This window comes from Arvicola amphibius, chromosome 17 (genome assembly GCF_903992535.2).
Source record: "Arvicola amphibius chromosome 17, mArvAmp1.2, whole genome shotgun sequence".
NCBI classification, from domain to species: Eukaryota; Metazoa; Chordata; class Mammalia; order Rodentia; family Cricetidae; genus Arvicola; species Arvicola amphibius.
Genome location: NC_052063.2, coordinates 41,706,620 through 41,723,885, shown reverse-complemented (window position 1 = coordinate 41,723,885; position 17,266 = coordinate 41,706,620). Strand labels below are relative to the sequence as shown.

Sequence of the window (17,266 nt, the reverse complement as noted above, 5' to 3'; positions counted from 1 at the left end):
CCTGCAAACCACAAGGCCAGCATCCCGCTAGGTTGGCTAAGAAAGAGCCCCAGAGAGAGGCTGGAATGGAGCTGCTGTCCCTCTCCGCTCGCTGTACTCAAATAAATGACCTCATGCCCCATGGTGGCAGTCCACTGCAGGCTCCAGTTTCCCCTTTTTCTTTTGCCTCCTTTGGCCTTGCCTCATGCTGTTTCCTCAGAGCATTGGCACCACTTGGGCAGTGACACTTTCTCAGAGGCCTGGCCAGTTCCAGAGGCTTCTCCTGTAAACTTCTGTTCTCTTCTCCCTTTGTGCTCCCAGCCCCAGGGTATGAGCTGCTTTCCAGGCTACTCTTCTCTGTTTCTTCTTTCTGCTTTAAAAGTTATTGGCCAGGCAGGGGAGGCATGCACCTTTAATCCCAGCACTTGGGAGGCAGAGGCAGGTGGATCTCTGGGAGTTCGAGGCCAGCCTGGTCTACAAGGGCAAGTTCCAGGACAGGCTCCAAAGCTACAGAGAAATCCTGCTTTAAAGAAAAAAAAAAAAAAAAGGTTCTCAGTAAGAAAGAAACCAAAGCCCCGGAATGTCTCTTTGCAGAAATGCCTAGGTGCTTTCTGTTTTCCTGGCTGGACACTAACAGAAGCAGGATTCAACACCAGAAGGCCCAACACGCTCGGGGTTGCTGCAGCAGAGAACCGAAGTGGCAGAGCACCTGGCTCTTGTGTGTCCACTGAAAAGCCTGTTGTTTCTCTGGCCTTAGATGAACCACGGCATCTTAACTTGCCCTCTTTGAAGGGCGGTTAGACTGTGCTTTACCGTATGCGTTAATTCTTCTCAGCGCCGTAAGCTGTCCACTCTCTACTGCCCACACCTCTTTGTTGTCGACAGAAGCAACCTAAAGGAGGAAGGATTTAACAAGGGATGCACAGTTTAGTAAGGGATGTAGTCTATCACGGCGGGAAGACATGGCGGTGGAAACACGAGGCAGCTGCTCGCATTTTGTTCACATGCAGGAAGCAAAGAGAAATGAATGCTGATGTCCATTCCCCCCCCCCCCCCCACTCCTCCCTGCTTTCCTGACATTTCAGCTGTGGGATGCTGCTTGCCGCCCTTTCTCTGGAAACACTTTCAGAGATACAGGTGCACTTCCGAGGTGGTTTCCCACCCAGTAAACAAAGTAACCATCATACCTATCTTTTATTATCAGCAACAAGAAGAAGAACTGATTCATCAAAAGGATTGTCAAATTGTTCTCATCTGGGGTTATAGTAATTCTGCTTGTAGGAGAAACAGAGGATGTTGTAGGGGAAACATGGGGATGTGGGAAGCAGGTATGGTACCCTGGTCCCATTCATTGTGAGCGGTTGTGAGAGGCTCCTAAGGGAAGAAGAGAGAAGCATAACATAAAATCTGTTTTAAGAGGAACTGCTTTCTGGCCTCATCTCCCATCAACTTCATTCTGAGACCTTTGGAGAAAAGAAAGATCAAAACAAAGCAACGGCTGTTTAAGATGCTTCACCATTCTCTTACAGGGGAAAAGAAAGGAAAGAGGGGTCGTCTATCCATAGCTAGACTGGACAGCTTAAACAGTAGCTTTGTCTAGTGGAGACTTAGTACCCAGCTAATGTAGTTGTAGCCAGCAGTCACAGTATAGACGTTACTTCTATAGAGGTGCAGCTATTGGAGAGGCCATGCTGCTGGGTGTACTGCGTACCGCTCTAAGTCCCTGTGAGGCAGTGCCTGTCGAGTCCTGAAAAACATGCGTGGAATTTTGGAAGCCACCCCACTCTTGTGTTTTTTTTTTTTTTTGTAGTGGCAAAGATGGCAAGAGTTGGTCACACAGACTGCACAATTCATTTGCAGAGTTCACACTTCTTCTATTCCACATCTTGGCTTCATTTCTGGGGCGCCGATTTTTGCTTAACAGTAGTACAATAAAAAATTCTTCTTGAGTCCTTTTAATACATCTCTAGCAAACTTGGCCTCAAGTCATTTTTTCCTACCCGCCATTTGGTTTTCCTGCCTTTTGTTCCCTGCCCAGCAGAGCTTTAGCAGGATCCTCATTGTCCTTGTTTAAGCAGACAGGCCGTGTTCTTTCAGTTCTGCGTGCTGACTTCCGCCTTGCATTGTGTGGTGACAAAGCTTTGTGTGCAATCAGAATAGGGTCTTCCCTACCCTGTAGTCTGGGCTGCTTTCCTGCAGAGGAGTTTTGTTTCATGTTCCTCTGGGCCTTGCTTGTGCCGTACCTAATTCACACGGCTGAGGGTCTGTCATCACCAATTAACATTAATGAAAGGCCTCCTGGATGTGTGGCTGCTCGGGGACTTATTTAATATTCTCTTTGTTTTGTACATCAGGTGGCTTTTTCAAATGAATTTTTAAGTATCTCAAGGATGATGAAGATGAACGAAGACATCAATTAGGGATCAGAAAGGCAAGTCCACAGGAAATGCTTAAAGGAGAGCATGAAGGGTTCATGTGATCACCCCAACATTTAAAAGAGGTCTTTTTTCCTTTCAGTCAACAAATGACAAAAGTAACAGGTACATTCCTTATTCCTGGAAGAACCCTGGCAGCCTTCTAGCCAGACTTCTGCCTTGATCATCTGGTTTCCTTGCAGTTTTCAAGGGCAAGTCTGAAATGTACCCCTCACCCTCCCGCTGGGAAGTGAACCTGGGACACATATTATACTATTATTGAATAAATCTATGTGCATCTTTCCCTGGCATGCCCAGACAATTTCTTTCTTGACTTTTAGAGTGAGCAATTTTAAGAATATTTAGGATGATAGGCAAAATAACCTATTTAAGTCAGAAGGACATTTATTTATATTCATTCATTCATTCATTCATCCATTCATTCATATTCAGGGTTTCTCTGTGTAGCTTTGGCCATACTGGAAACTTAGACCAACAAGGCCGGCCTCATACTCAGTTCAGCCTGTCACACCTTTAATTACAGCACTCCCAAGGCAGGGGCAGGAGGATCTCTGAGTTTGAAGCCAGCTTAGTCTATAGATAGAATTTTATTTTTAAAAATGCATGAGAGAAAAAACAAGGCTGAAGGACTGGCGGCTGCGATTCACAAACAAACATTCTGTCTCCCCTTAAGGCCTGATATGAGTCTTTTTTTTTTTTTTTTTCCTGGAAGAACACCATCGAAAGACGACAGTGCTGGTTTCGTGGTCTTAATAAATATTATTTATCTGAATCTGCCTACGTCGTGTGCAGTTTTGGACCTATCCTTTCTGACCTGAGGCTAGCGTAACGCGGCTGTCGCTAGGAACTGGGTTCTGCCGTGCATTCTGGAACGCCAGGCGCGCGTTCACGGTCTGTGATGCCAGACGCCTGGAACCAGCGAGGGGGCGGGCCCAGCTCCCGCGGGCCCCGCCCACCGCAGTTCCCGCATCCTCATTGGCTGGTTCTCCGCCCGCCATCCCTCCCCCCGCAGCAGGCCGGGGTGCGGGGCGGCGCCCTTGCGAGCGGTGGTTGGTCTAATCGTAATGACGGTAAGGGCTGCCATTGGTCTGCAGACTCCCGGACGGGCCGAGCAAACCCGAGCCGGGGGCGGGAGGGCGGCGAGGAGTGCGCCGGCGCGTCGTCGGGGACGCCGGCCCCGGGATCTTGCTAGGGAACCGGTGTTGTCGCCCCGCCCCTCGTGGCTTCAGGTCCCGTTAACTGTCGGCGGGGCTGGCGCCGCAGCGCAGGGCGACATGCCGGTGCGCTTCAAGGTGAGCTCGGGGGCTCGGCGGCTCCTGGCTTGCAGCCTGTGCCGGGGCCGAGGATGCTCCGACCCCGTGGTCCAGCGCGGAGGTGCGGGTGTGGGAGAGTTCTATGGGGTCCTCATGGGGTCATTCTGGGGGCTCCGGGAGCGGAGACAGAAGGAGGGTACTTGACAGTGGGACAAAAGGCTGCTTTCAGTGTAGGACACCCGTGGTCCCGCTGATGTTTGTATTCAGCACCCCCTTTCCAGCAAACCTTAAAGTGTGTGTGCCCTCTAATTGGGAAACGGGCCCTCAGTGAGTGGAGAGCGTGGGTGGGTATGCAGCTTGCCTTGTTCGTTTGTTTTAGGGGCTGCTAACATTTCCAGGTAGCTGTCTGTGTCTGGCACCCTTCCACGCAACAGGTGGCCATAGTGTTGCAGAAATCCCCACTAATTCTTCAGGGCTTGTCGGTGGCGTGGGAGGGGAGACTTGTTTTTCTGCAGTTGTCTTTTATTAAAAGCAACTAGGTGGAATCCATAATATTATGCACTTGGTGGGAATTTAGAATAAATCTCTAGTGATGATGTGCTCACACTTTGGAATTAGAGAACCAGCTAAGGGCAGCCTCTCTGAGCGTCAGACTCCTGCTCCCATCTGCCTCAGGGTGGTTGTGAGGATTAAAGGGCTACTTAGCCATGGCTGGGTAAATATTAGCCATTATTAAGGAGCTTGTCTGGGTCTAATGATCGTTCTTAGGCGGTTCAGCACTCTTTGGAGGTTGAGATTTTCTTTGTTTTTCCTTTTTGATACTGGCTTTTAAAACACTGTTCATTGCATGGTGCTCAAATTGTCCTTTGCACTTGGCGTTGCAGGGGCTGAGTGAATACCAGAGAAACTTTCTGTGGAAGAAGTCATATTTGTCAGAGTCCTACAACCCCTCAGTGGGACGGAAGTACTCAGGGGCCGGACTTAGATCGGATCAGTTAGGTAAGTGGAGCAAACCAGTAACTGTTATAACCTGAATAAACCTTGGGTTTTGTTTACAAAACAATTAAGATCCACTTGCCTTGACTGACTCATTCATGTAGTTGGCAAATATTTATTGATGCTATACCATGACCCCAAACTCATTTATGTACAGAAAAAAAGAAATTCAGTAAATAAGGCATTTCAGGTTGTATATAAAATAGCACGATAGCAAACAGGTTGGAGAATAGAGATGAAGGGAATACACTTGAGATCTGCCATTCTTTAAAGGTACTTCTGGGGATGTTTGGACTTGAGCCAGAAAATTGAGAGGGGCGAGCATGGGGAGGAAGACTTCCACAGTTTTGAGGAGTGGAAGCGTAGGTAGAGCAGCTTACCCAGGTTCAGGTAGCATCAGAGCCAAGACTTGCACTCGTCTGTTTTGGCCAGTGCCCATGAGCTCAGAGCTGGATACATTTTGAAGGAAGTAATGGCTTAGGGGAGGGAGGCTTGTAGAAATTTTGGGTAAGCACAAGGAACTGCACAAGGATTTCAGGCTACTCAGAAACGGAAGTAGGAGGCTACCAAGGAGCCATGGGCTCACCTAGGACTGTGGTCTGTTCTCTCAATCCGGCGCAGCCCTCACTACCAGGGACGTTTGTTTGCTGGAGCTGGGAAGACAGAGGGCAGCTGATGAGAGACTCGTCCTCTTCGCTTGTCACTAAAACCCTCCACCTGGCTCCAACAGAAGTCTAAAGCAGTGGTCTTCCATTTTTGTTTTGATTTATTTTCATACTTCCTATAATAATTAGAGGGCCTGGAAGAAATGGCTCTGAGGTCAAGAGCCCTGCTGCTCCTGCAGAGGACCCAGGTTTAGTCTCTGGCACCTGCGTGGCAGCTCACAATTATCTGGCCCCTGAGGGCACCAATTATGCATGTGCTATCCATACACAGTAGATGGAGCGGCGGGGCTGTGTCCCGGCACCCAGCTAGCTTTACACCCGAAATAATTACATGGAAACTATTTTTTTAAACACTGCCTGGCCCATTAGTTTCAGCCTCTTTTTGGTTAATTATCACATCTTCCTTTAACCCATATTTAGTAATCTGTGTAGCACCACGAGGTGGTCGCTTACCAGGAGAGATCTTAACCTGTGTCTGTCTTGGAGAGGAGAAGCATGGCGACTGCCTATGGCGACTGCCTGAAGCGTCTCCCCAACTCTGCTTCCTTTCTCACACAATTCTGTTCTGTCTACTCTGCCTACCTAATTTTCTGTCCTCTTAAAGGGCCAAGGCAGTTTCTTTATTAACCAATAAAAGTAACACATAGACACTCCATCAATACACACAGGCAAAATACTCAGGTACATCCAATAAGAAGATGTAGAGGGCAGCAGAGTGTAGTTCAGCGGCATAGCTCATGCCTAAACTTGGGATTGGTCCCTACTGGTCCCCCAAAGTTAGGAAGATCTTGTTTAGCCTTCCTCCCATTCTAAAACTGATCTTTAGTTTTTTCCTAAGCTCTTCAATTGTCCCCAAGGATGTGTCTATGCTTTAGAGCTGCCAGCTCGGCTCAGTTCAGTTTGCAGAAAATATAATTTGCAAAGCCATCCTCATTGGTGAACTGACTTACCAAATCGAGCGATTTCCTATGCGAAAAGTCTAACTGTGCACAGGTTACGGTGCAAATGTGCATGGCTTCCCATGCCATCTCCACACTTGAACTGTGGGGCGGCCGGGAAAGCATGAAATCAGCTGCAGTTCCCTTGTTGTTTCTAGCTTTGGCTTTTCTGTGAGAGTGTCCCTTAGTGGGCGGGCCTTGTGCTCTCTTGTCCCTTTGTCTCCCTAGCCCTGGGTTCCTGGAATATGTTGCGGTGAGCACAGGTCACGCCGGGCTGCTGGAGATGTGGTCCTGTGTCCTGTAGAGCGGAAGTGGGACCACGGTAGGCTGCAGTGGATCGGAACACAGATGGCAGATAGAGCAATGTCAAGCAAGAGCACACGCGGAATTTGGGATCTAGAAAATGCCCCTTTCTGATCACCCTGCTCCCTCCTCCACATGTTTCTTTGTGTCTGTCTAGTGACATCATCTAGACCAGGGAGCACGTGAGCGTGGGACCCTTGCTTCAGTGCAGAGCCGCTCAGAGAGAGACTTGGGAAGGTTGGGTTTAACTCACGCCAGCTTTCCTGCCGCCTTCCCCTCCGTTCTTCTCAGGTCTTACTTGTCCTTAGGCGGAGCAGCCCTCCTTCTATTTAAAGAAGGGCCCGCCTGAACTAGGGCATTAGCTCAGTGCTGCAGACTCCACCTCCCTCAGTAGAGGCTGAGGTTCGGTTTGGTCTGTGTGCCTGCTGGACAGTGATGTGGAGAAATTGTGTCTTAGCTCTTATTAAAGGGTCACTCTTGAATTCTCAGGAAATCAAGGCAAAGGAGAACCAGGATCTCGTGTGGTGACATCTTATCCTGCTCATCTTGGTCTGTTGTGCACAGGAGAAGCTTTGTGAAAGTTCTGGATCTCACAGACCAGAGCTCATTGTTCTAAGTAGCACAGGAAAGTAACCAGAAACGGAGGCAGCATTCCTGACCTGCCAGGTCTCTCACCTTGTGATGCCCGCGGCTTGTGCTAGGAGATTTCGGACATTGTGACCTCAGTGTTCAATTTTAATACTACTTTAAAGCAGAATCAATATTTGATGTTGAAAACTATTCCTAGTTAGTTTTTTAAAGTCCTGTAATCTGGAGGACTCGTGTGTGTGTGTGTGTGTGTGTGTGTGTGTGTGTGTGTGTGTGTGTGTGTGTGTGTGTGTGTGTTTGTGTGACAGGGCATGTGTGGAAGTCACACAACAGCTTGTGGGAGTAGGTTGTCCTTTCTACCTGGGGATTGAACTCAGGTTGTCAAGCTTGGTGGCAGGTGCCATCTTGCTCTCTCTCAATTTTAAGCTCTGTCTCTCTTCTTGCAAGTTTTATTAAAAGCTCTTCCTGACTGTGAGCTTTGGTAGTAGCCACTTTTATGTGCTATGTTTTGTAGGGATCACGAAAGAGCCAAGTTTTATTTCAAAAAGGAGGGTTCCTTACCATGACACTCAGATTTCAAAATCCCTGGAGTGGAACGGAGCCATCACAGAGGATGCTATGGTTGTCCCACCTGAGCCCCAGACCCTCCCAACACAAAATCCAAAGGAGGCAGAGCCAAAGGAAGATGCTAACCAAGAAAGAGCTCTCTCGTTAGAGGCTTCCAGGGTTCCCAAGAGAACTCGATCTCATTCTGCAGACTCCAGAGCTGAAGGGGCTTCAGATGCTGTGGAAAAGCAGCAGGATGTAACAAGAAACCATGTCCTTGATCCCAAAGAAGCGGAGTTGGAACCTTCTACCAAACCTGCAGAGATTGTAGATCCCAGGGTAGGAATGTCCATCATATTTCCTTAGAGAAGTGTGACAAGTTTTATCGGTTCCATCATCATTTATTACTACTACATTGTGTATTTGAATTTTTTTCCTTGACATTTTCTTGTGTCTCTGGCCTAGATGGACAAGGCTGCTGAAAGTTACTAAGAATGGCTCTATTCTTAATACTCGCTATTTTGTACTGTGTACTGGTTGACTAAGACATTGCCTTCCTGAGATGAACAGCTGCCTCTGGATTCTATTCTCCAGAGAGACTAGCACCAGAGACCTGAGGGATGAGGTCAAGTTGAGGCAGAAGGGGAGCAGGCTGTTTCTTTGGCTGGGGCGCTCAGCTGACTTCTGCCTACCCTCGTTTCTCTTTCTTACTGTGATCAGCAAGGGAACAAACAGCATCTCAGTTGACAGGAGGGAGAGGAAGGAGCCTTCTGGCTGGCTCTCCACGTGCTCTGATATCACAGCTGGCCTGTAGCAGACACATAAGTGGAGGCTGCAGGGGTATGTGTGGGGATCTCACTGCCTCCCACAGTTAGTTCTGCTGCTCTTGCCCGAATTTATTACTTCAGCCTCTGACTGGAACCCAGGAACCATTTAGGAGTGCTAGAGGAGCTTCTGTGACTTGTTGAGAAAGCCAGGGGATATAGGGGGACCGTGGAAGGTGATGTGTGAGCTTGGTGGGCAAAGGGAAGGGTGGCCGCAGAAGTTGGGAATAGGGCAAGGGGCTGTGATTTTTTTGATACTAGAGTTGTGAATGATTAGACGGAATGAACTGAGCAATGCTGTTTTTTAGATGTATAATACTCCTTGACACTATTATTAGGAAAGGAATTTTAAATATTTTGACAGTTAAATGTGATTAGAAGTTAAAAGTTTGCTATACTGTATGCATGTAGTTAGCAATACTGTAAGGAACACTTAAAACTTAAGGGGATAAATTTCATGTTACATGCTTTATAGCACACTTTAAAAAGGAACAGATTTTAATAGCTTTGACTGGGTTTTCTTCTCCCCAACAGTTGGATAGGCATCTTCGTAAGAAAGCTGGACTGGCTGTTGTTCCGTCGTACAATGCCTTGAGAAATTCTGAATACCAAAGGCAGTTTGTCTGGAAGACCCGTAAAGAGACTGCTCCTGTGTTTGCAGCCAATCAGGTAGCGGAGCAGCTGTGATATGTTTCTGAACATACTAGCCTGTTAGTAACACGGACTCATGTGGAACTAAGAGCTGGGAGAAAGTTGGGACTGACCTAGGCCTGGGTCTAGATTCTGAAAGACAGAGTGAGGGTTTTGCTGGAGTCTTGCTTTCCCTTATGATTTATATAATAATATTCAGGCCTGTGCTACTGATGGTCGCTGTGGCCTGACCCGCTAAGCAGGAGGCAGAACAGCGAGAACACCGGGGGTGGCAAGTATTCCCACACCAAAAGAGCTTTTTAGGTCATTTACCTTTTAAATCATTAAATTAGTTATATTCTCAGCTGTTGTTTATTTGACTAATGTTTTTGTATGATGTGTATTTTTTAAGAAAGATAGCTGTTTGGGGTAGTGAATAAACACAAAGCACATCGACAGTAGCCCTTGGTGTGATTGTTCCCTTGGATCAACTGAATGATGGCAGGAATCGAGTTTAGCTGTATTTGTTTGTCATTATATTTAGATTCTTAGATTTTGTTATATTCTTGTGCAATTTTAGTATTTTATTACCTTGCTAATAGGCATTATGTTAGTTGCTGCTGTCTTCTGGAGAGTTCTTAGCCTCTGAATTCTTACTTACGTTCCTCACTTTCAGCCCGCTGACATGGCAGCTTCATCTTTTCCCTGATCTGTGTGTTTTCCTGTATAAGTCCGTGTGCCCTTCCACGCCCTCCACTCATTCTGCCTGGATTTCAGTGCTCATTGCCCGCTCTGTACCCAAGCACGGAGAGGGCTTAACTTCTGTGATTTTACACTGGCATCTGCATGCCTCTGGCCGTGCAAACCGTGGCAGCTTTGTTTACTTGTTATATGTGTTAGGATCCTGTGAGGTGTAACACAAAGTGTTGCGTTCTCTTTTTAGGACCTAATAAATAGGACCAGTATTTCTTCTTGCTTGCTTTCAATGTTCTTAGATTGTAAGTGTCCCTAAAAAAATACCCGTGACTTGAAAATGGAGTTTTGTTTTTGTAGAGCATTTGACCTAGCTAGAGCTGACTCAAATCCAAGATCTCTTCACACATTTTACGTGCCACTGAAAGCATTTTGCAGAAATGATTTTTCCCATAGGATCAGAAGGACAACGTCAAACAAACCGCCCGTGGTGTCTCATCAGCGAGCCGATTGCTTTCATTAGCGAGGCTTTCAAAGGGTTTCTTTGGGAAGCAAATGCTCTTTGTAAGTTCAAAGCTTTGAGGCCTGGTGGAGCTCGCTGATAGCTTTCAGGGCTCTGCTAAGGGAGCTCTCTGCTTTTAATCAGGTGCCTTATCTTAATAAGGTCTTCATATTAATATTGAAGAGAGTTGGAATAGTTTAGGCTGAAAAGCCCTGAGGTTGTGTTGTACTGAGGTGTGTTTGGATTGGGTCTACGTAAAGAAGTGCTCTTCAGTGTTGCAGAGCCATAGTGAAGAGCCCTCCCTGGCCTCCTGGGATTTCATTGTCACTGGTGGTAATGTACTAGTACATGGAAACCATATTGAATATTATGGATAAAAGAAAATGTTTAAAAGAGAAATATAGTAACTGCCAGATGTTCTCTCTTGCCTTAATGAAAATGCTAGATCTAAGCATGCAAAGGGCAAGGAAAAAACCCCAGATTGAACAAATCAGGCACCATTGTGTGTTGTTCCAGTAAAAGTGAAATTCTTGTTTTTTTTTCAATTGATTTTATTGAGCTCTACATTTTTCTCTGCTCTCCTCCCTGCCTCTTCCCTCCCCTTCAACTCTCTCCCATGGTCCCCATGCTCCCAATTTACTCAGATCTTGTCTTTTTCTACTTCCCATGTGGATTAGATCCATGTATGCCTCTCTTAGGGTCCTTCTTGTTGTCCAGGTTCTCTGGGATTGTGATTTGTAGGCTGGTTTTCTTTGCTTTATGTCTAAAAACCACTTATGAGTGAGTGCCTATGTTAGTTGTCTTTCTGGGTCTGGGTTACCTCACTCAATATGATGTTTTCTAGCTCTATCCATTTGCTTGTAAATTTCAGGATGTTGTTATTTTTTCTGCTGTGTAGTACTCCATTGTGTAAATGTATCACATTTTCCTCATCCATAATTTGGTCAAGGAACATTTAGGTTGTTTCCAGGTTCTGGCTATGACAAACAAAGCTGCTATGAACATAGTTGAACACATGTCCTTGTGGCACAATTGAGCATCCTTTGGATATATACCCAAAAGTGGTATTGCTGGGTCTTGAGGAAGGTTGTTTCCTAATTTTTTGAGAAATCACCAGACTGACATCCAAAGGGGCTGTACCAGCTTGCATTCCCACCAGTGTAAAAGGGGAAATTCTGACAAGGAGAAACATAATCTGTAGAGCTGACAACAGTTACTTTAATAAAGCTCATGTCTGTTCATATTATGAAAATATACTTAGTTCATTATCTCACTACTAACTGGTGGGAGGAACTGGGGAACTCTGGGAAAGGAAAATCAGACATGAGTGTGGTTTATTTTTGCTTAAGTAATATTTTGATCGTAATTTGACTATTCAAAACATAGTAATAAGTATAGAAATTTGACCTTTGGCTACTAATGACACACGTGAAATGAGATTGTAGTCATGTACACTTTTGCCTTTTTGTGTATTATAAATAATTCCACTTTTTATGAGTTTTTAAAGAACAGTTAAACACCTAAGTTCTGTGTCACTTAATAACTAACCAAAAACTGAACTATTTTTTTTGTCTGTTTTAAGGTTTTCCGTAATAAAAGCCAAATTGTTCCACAATTCAAAGGGAATGCAGTCATCCCTGAGACTGAATACAGGCGGAATTTCAAGGGTTTGTCTCCAGTGAAGGAACCAAAGCTAAGGGAGGGTTTGAAAGGGAACAGTGGCCTTCAGAGATTGTCTCCAGAGAAGAAGGTATCTGCCAGCTCCTCACAGTCTCTTTTGTCCACCCGTTCCCTGTCGTCTGCTAGCATTAATTCATTTGTTTGTTAAATGCCAGATGTTCATTGACTGCTCAGGTCCTGTGTGTGCTGAGATGCAGCAGCAGACTCAGCAAGGCTCAGCAGCGCTTAGGCTGCTGGGAGAAAGATACATAGGTAACTAAGACTGATATAGCATGGCCATGCTTAGCAGTGCCACAGGTAAGTCTTCCGTGTCTAGTGTCACATGATTGGCCTTTCGGAGAGCTTCAGGGCAGCCGGAGTGATGGAAAGCTGTATTTCAGGGGAGTGCCCATTAAACACAGCACACATTTATCTTAAGACAAGCTTTTTATTATGCTAAATTATAGTTAGTATAATTCATATCATTTACTTCAGTGAATTTACATTTACTGGGTTTGTGTGTGAACTTACAGGTATTCTAAGTTATGGGTGGCATCAGGATAAAATCATTGCAGATTATAGGAAAATGAAATATAGAATATTGTTTTCAGTCTCCTGTAGTAATGTTACCTGATACTTTGTGGTTTTTAAAAATAGAAAGTATATGACTGATAGTAAAAGTATATACCTGTGTATGTGTGCATGGATGCAAATGCTCACACACATGTACATGCACACATGTATTCATTATGCATGTGCATGCACATGCATGCGTGTGCACACAGCACACACTTATACTTTCTTTTCATGACATTCTTGGGGATGGAAAGTGTTATTCTACTAAGCACTGTGGTAACTTAATTAGCAAAACTTTAATAACTATAACACTGGAATGTAAATTTAAGGATTAATTCAAAATCTCTGTTCAGTATGTAGTAGCATCGTTGGCTTAATATTTAGATGGCATTTGTTAGTCTTTAAATTACAAAACCAAAACAACAAAACCCTAGTCAGGGGTCTAAACTCATTGGTTTCAAAACTTGTTGACTTTTCTTGTTTTCTTTAGTAGCTAAAACATCTAAAAGCAAAAATGTACTTGGATTTGCAAGCCTACCTTTATAACATCTGGTGTTTTTACTTTAATGTATGACATCTCTAAGCATAAACGCTGAAATTATTTCCATTTCAATATAACAAGGCAGACGAGCCTTTAGAATTAGAAGTAGAGATGGCATCAGAAGACACAGACCAGCCTAAAAGGAAGCTTTCTTCGTGGAGACACCAAAGGCTTGGGTATGTGTTTGATAAGGCGACAGTCATTTTTGGGTGGTCAGCATGCTGAAATACTTACTTCCATTCTGTCTTCCTTAGCAAGGTGAATTCTGAATATAGAGCCAAGTTTCTGAGCCCAGCCCAGTATTTATATAAAGCTGGAGCTTGGACACGCATGAAGGAGAACGTGCCAAACCAGGTGAGCCCGCCCAACGACAGTAACAGCACGCCAGATTCCACCATCCTAATTGTAGATAGTAACTGACAGCTTATCAGTGTGGTAAATTATTATCAAAGTCATTTTTTACCATCAACTATCTGATAGTTTTAATCAGTTCAGCTTACATTGTTGGTTTGTTTCTCATGACATTCAGACCTCCAGTCTCTCAACTGAAGGTCATTGTCCAGGCAATGATGCATGTGATAGGAAGGCTGCTGACAGTTTGTAACATTGCTGCACGAAGGAAAGAGTGGGTGCAGCCTGAGCTCAGTTTCAAGTGGGGTGCCCTGACATAGGGGTGGAACTGGGGACCTAAATAGGCCGGAGGAAAGGGCAGTTATTTTCCAGTACAGAGCGCTGGGGCTTCAAGGACAAATAGCAGAACGTTTAAGTAATTAGTATCTTAAAACTGCATCCTGACAGTTTCTGACCTTTTCCATGTGCACAAGCTAAATTAAAACATTTTTGGTTAGATTATATAACAACAGACATTCTTCCCCATCCACCTTTCCAAAGAGGATGCATTGGATGGAGAATGCGTTTGTTTAGTTGTTCTTTTCTCTGTTTTTCTGAACAGATTTTGATTCTTCTGCATGTAAATTTTAAATGATTTAGTTCAATTTGGGAAAAGTTAATTTGGTAATGAAAATATTCTACTTACAGTGTTTAGATGGTGTGTGTGTGTGTGTGTGTGTGTGTGTGTGTGTGTATGTGTGTGTAGGCCAGAAGAGGGCATTGTATACCCTGGAACTGGAGTTCTAAGTGGTTATAAATCACTTGATGTGGGTTCTGCACTGAACTCTAGTACTGTGTAACTTCTACCCACTGCTTAAAGTATTCATGTCCTGTCACTGAATAGCTTTGCTATATAGATTGTTTAGTTGGGAATATTTATTCCTATTCTTTATAGTGGTCCCGGTCATTAGTCTTAGGGGTTATTTCTGGAGTCCACATTCAGTGTCTCCTTCATGCTCGTAGAACATCTTACTGTGAGAGACGCTGGCCTCTTTGCTTTCCATCTTTGTTTAGGATTTAGACATTTAAATGTAAGACTGAAATGTTGGCCCTGACATTGTTAGGAAGGATGGCAAATGAAGATTTGTGAAATAGAACTGAATGGTTGTACTGGATTTCCATAAAGTGTCTGCTCCCCATCCTTCTGAATAATTGGTATCCAGAGGGGTTCACTGTATGCAGAGGGCTCTTCATCCACCCGCTTAGGCGTCCATGTGAATAGACTGCAGGCTCCTTGACTGCTCCTTCCTACTGCTCAATTCTCAGGTCTGTGCTGATTGGAGCCCCCGTTGAACCTGCCCTTCAGTGTACACCTCGCTTGTTTATTAGGGCACAGACTGTGCCAGTGTTAGGGTGATCGTGTAGATGCAGGGCCTGCGTCCTTGGTCACCGTGAGCCCACTGACTCTGAGAGTTCCTTGACTCCGGTCGCTCTCTCCCTCTGCTGCCCAATCCACACTCTGGACAGCTGCAGAGTTCCTGCTTCGGCACTGCATGGCCCCTCCCTGCCGCAGGTTCACAGGTTCTGGAAAGAGACCCTGAGCACACAGAGGGAGTGATCCTGAGGCTTGCTGGTGTTGCATCTGATACATGGGCACTTCATAGAAGGTTTCCTACCCGCTCGGAATGCCCTGTGAGTTGCTCAGCACGTTAAAACCAGACGACTTAGTTCTGCCGTTGGTGTACCAACTGCTAGTGCTGATTCCCCTTGAAGTATAGGAGTCGATAGAACTGATATATACATAGTTTATTTTTGGTGGTGAAGACAAGTAGGATTTTAGCTTCTTCCTCAGGATATTTTCAAGTTCTCCTGCATAAGAGCGGTCTGCTGGGGTCGCGTGGTCCCTTATGCTATAGCAGGTACTCTTTCTGTGATGGCTTTTCCCCTAGACGTGCAGTGCTCCCCCTGTTACCAGCTGTCTTCTGAGGAGCCGTGGGGAGTTTCCCCAGTGGCTTTTGCATCACAGATTTCATTGTTTGCTTTTCTCTTCTGCCTTTAAGTGAAGCAAGCAGTTCTAGCGCCCAATCCTGCAGCAGTACAAGCATCTCAACCTTTATGGTAGAAAATGAACAAATTTTAGGGCTGGAGAGAAGGCTCGGCAGGGGAAGGGCTTGCTGCCAGCCCTGACAGCCTGAGTTTGATTCTGGGGTTCCACATGGTAGAGAGAGCTGAGTCCCTAAGGTCAGTTGTCCTCTGACCACACACGTACACACACACGCTCACACGCATGCACACATGCATACATGCATGCCCACATGCACACACTGCTACTAAAGAATGAGGCAGTGATGATAATGGCATAATCAGTTTTTCTTCCCATGAAGCTTAAAAGATGACACTATTAACAGCCATACCTAAAATAAATTGTCAAGGGATAAAGGATTTTACAGAAATATGGGAATTCTGTGCTTAAAATTACAGAATTATTAATGGCAATAAAAATTGTTAAATGTAATAAAAAAGATTTAGCTTTTTGTGTTGTGGTTTCTACACGGTTTATTTGCATTTAGAGAAGCCAGCAGGTGGCAGTATGGTGTGTGGGAGAAAAGGCTTTCCAGTGGGCAGTTAGGGTCCTTTTCATAGGAAAGTAACTTATTTGCAGGTTAGGGGAATGCCAAGTATTCATCATAATTTTTTAAAAAATAATCTTGCTACTTATGAATATACAACCATTATTTGGTGGGGATTTTTACTCAAACATATATTTAATTAGTGCTTTTTTTTTTTTTTGAAGTTGAGATTTTGCTGACTCCAAGGAAAATGACTGGTTTGGAGAGGGAACCTCAAAACTTTCAGTGGCTCTTCTGTCACAGGAACAGCTGCGTAGGAAGCTGGGGGAGTATCAGGCGGGGAGTTAGGACCTGTCAGCACTCCTCTAGAGATGGGGAGCTAGGGATAGCAGTCAGTTACTCGTTACAGCACCATCACAGCCAGAGATGGGGAGCTAGGGATAGCAATCAGCTACCTGTTACAAGCAAGAAATGTGGCTGATCCTTGAGGCAGTATTGAGATGTCTTGGTTACTGAGTTTAATGTTACTAAGAATACAAGAAATAGTGATTGACAAGTTTATATATATTTAGAAGTACGAACAATAAGGTCCAACATCTCACTGACCCCCCATTAATACTTACTTACGGCGTTAACCTGTCATTAAGTGTGTCTCTGTATTCCTCCCCTAGGGTTCTCTAAATGCCATGTGGTATGCAGAGGTTGGTTGCTTTTGAGTTCTTAAAAACTATAATAATGCATAGAATACTTGGATAATTTCATTTGCAATAAAAAGTATGTTTCAGTATTTTTCTTAGCTGCCACAAATGTCTCCTTGCCTGCTAGTCTGAAGTAAAGTAACTGCATTGTGCTTTAGCTTGTCTTAATTTCTGCTTCAATGCATAGTCTGAGGAGTTCTGTGGCTTTATTTTTGCATTCCTTTCTCATTGGCTTTGATATGTGCTCGCTGACATCTGTAAGAGCGCTGGCAGTAACAGGCGGCATCTGCACTCTTTGGTGTAGGTTAAGGAACTCCGGGAAAAGGCTGAGTCTTACAGGAAGCGAGTTCAGGGAACACATTTTTCTCGGGACCATCTGAACCAGATTCTGTCCAATAGCAACTGCTGTTGGGATGTCTCCTCAACCACGAGCTCAGAAGGAACCATTAGTAGCAACATCCAAGCACTGGATCTTGCCAGGTGAGGTGTTCTTTGTGGGTGGTGGGAAGAGTGTGTTGTAGCTTATGTACATCGTAGGAT

The 17,266-nt window shown here is 44.9% G+C and overlaps 1 protein-coding gene across 2 annotated transcripts in view; it reads left to right on the top strand.

Annotated features, from left to right (window-relative positions):
* Positions 1–3,574: 3,574 nt before the first annotated feature.
* Mdm1 (Mdm1 nuclear protein) overlaps positions 3,575–17,266 on the top strand; it is a 31,691-nt gene continuing 17,999 nt past the window's right edge. The window contains exons 1-9 of one of the 2 annotated variants that reach the window (XM_038314700.1): positions 3,575–3,706; positions 4,552–4,666; positions 7,672–8,042; positions 9,062–9,196; positions 11,935–12,102; positions 13,210–13,304; positions 13,383–13,482; positions 16,700–16,729; positions 17,031–17,206. In XM_038314700.1, the coding sequence (XP_038170628.1) occupies positions 3,689–3,706; positions 4,552–4,666; positions 7,672–8,042; positions 9,062–9,196; positions 11,935–12,102; positions 13,210–13,304; positions 13,383–13,482; positions 16,700–16,729; positions 17,031–17,206 (1,208 nt within the window). In that variant the 5' untranslated portion in view covers positions 3,575–3,688. The remainder of the gene's footprint in view (positions 3,707–4,551; positions 4,667–7,671; positions 8,043–9,061; positions 9,197–11,934; positions 12,103–13,209; positions 13,305–13,382; positions 13,483–16,699; positions 16,730–17,030; positions 17,207–17,266) is intronic. The other variant, XM_038314701.1, reaches the window with a different exon arrangement.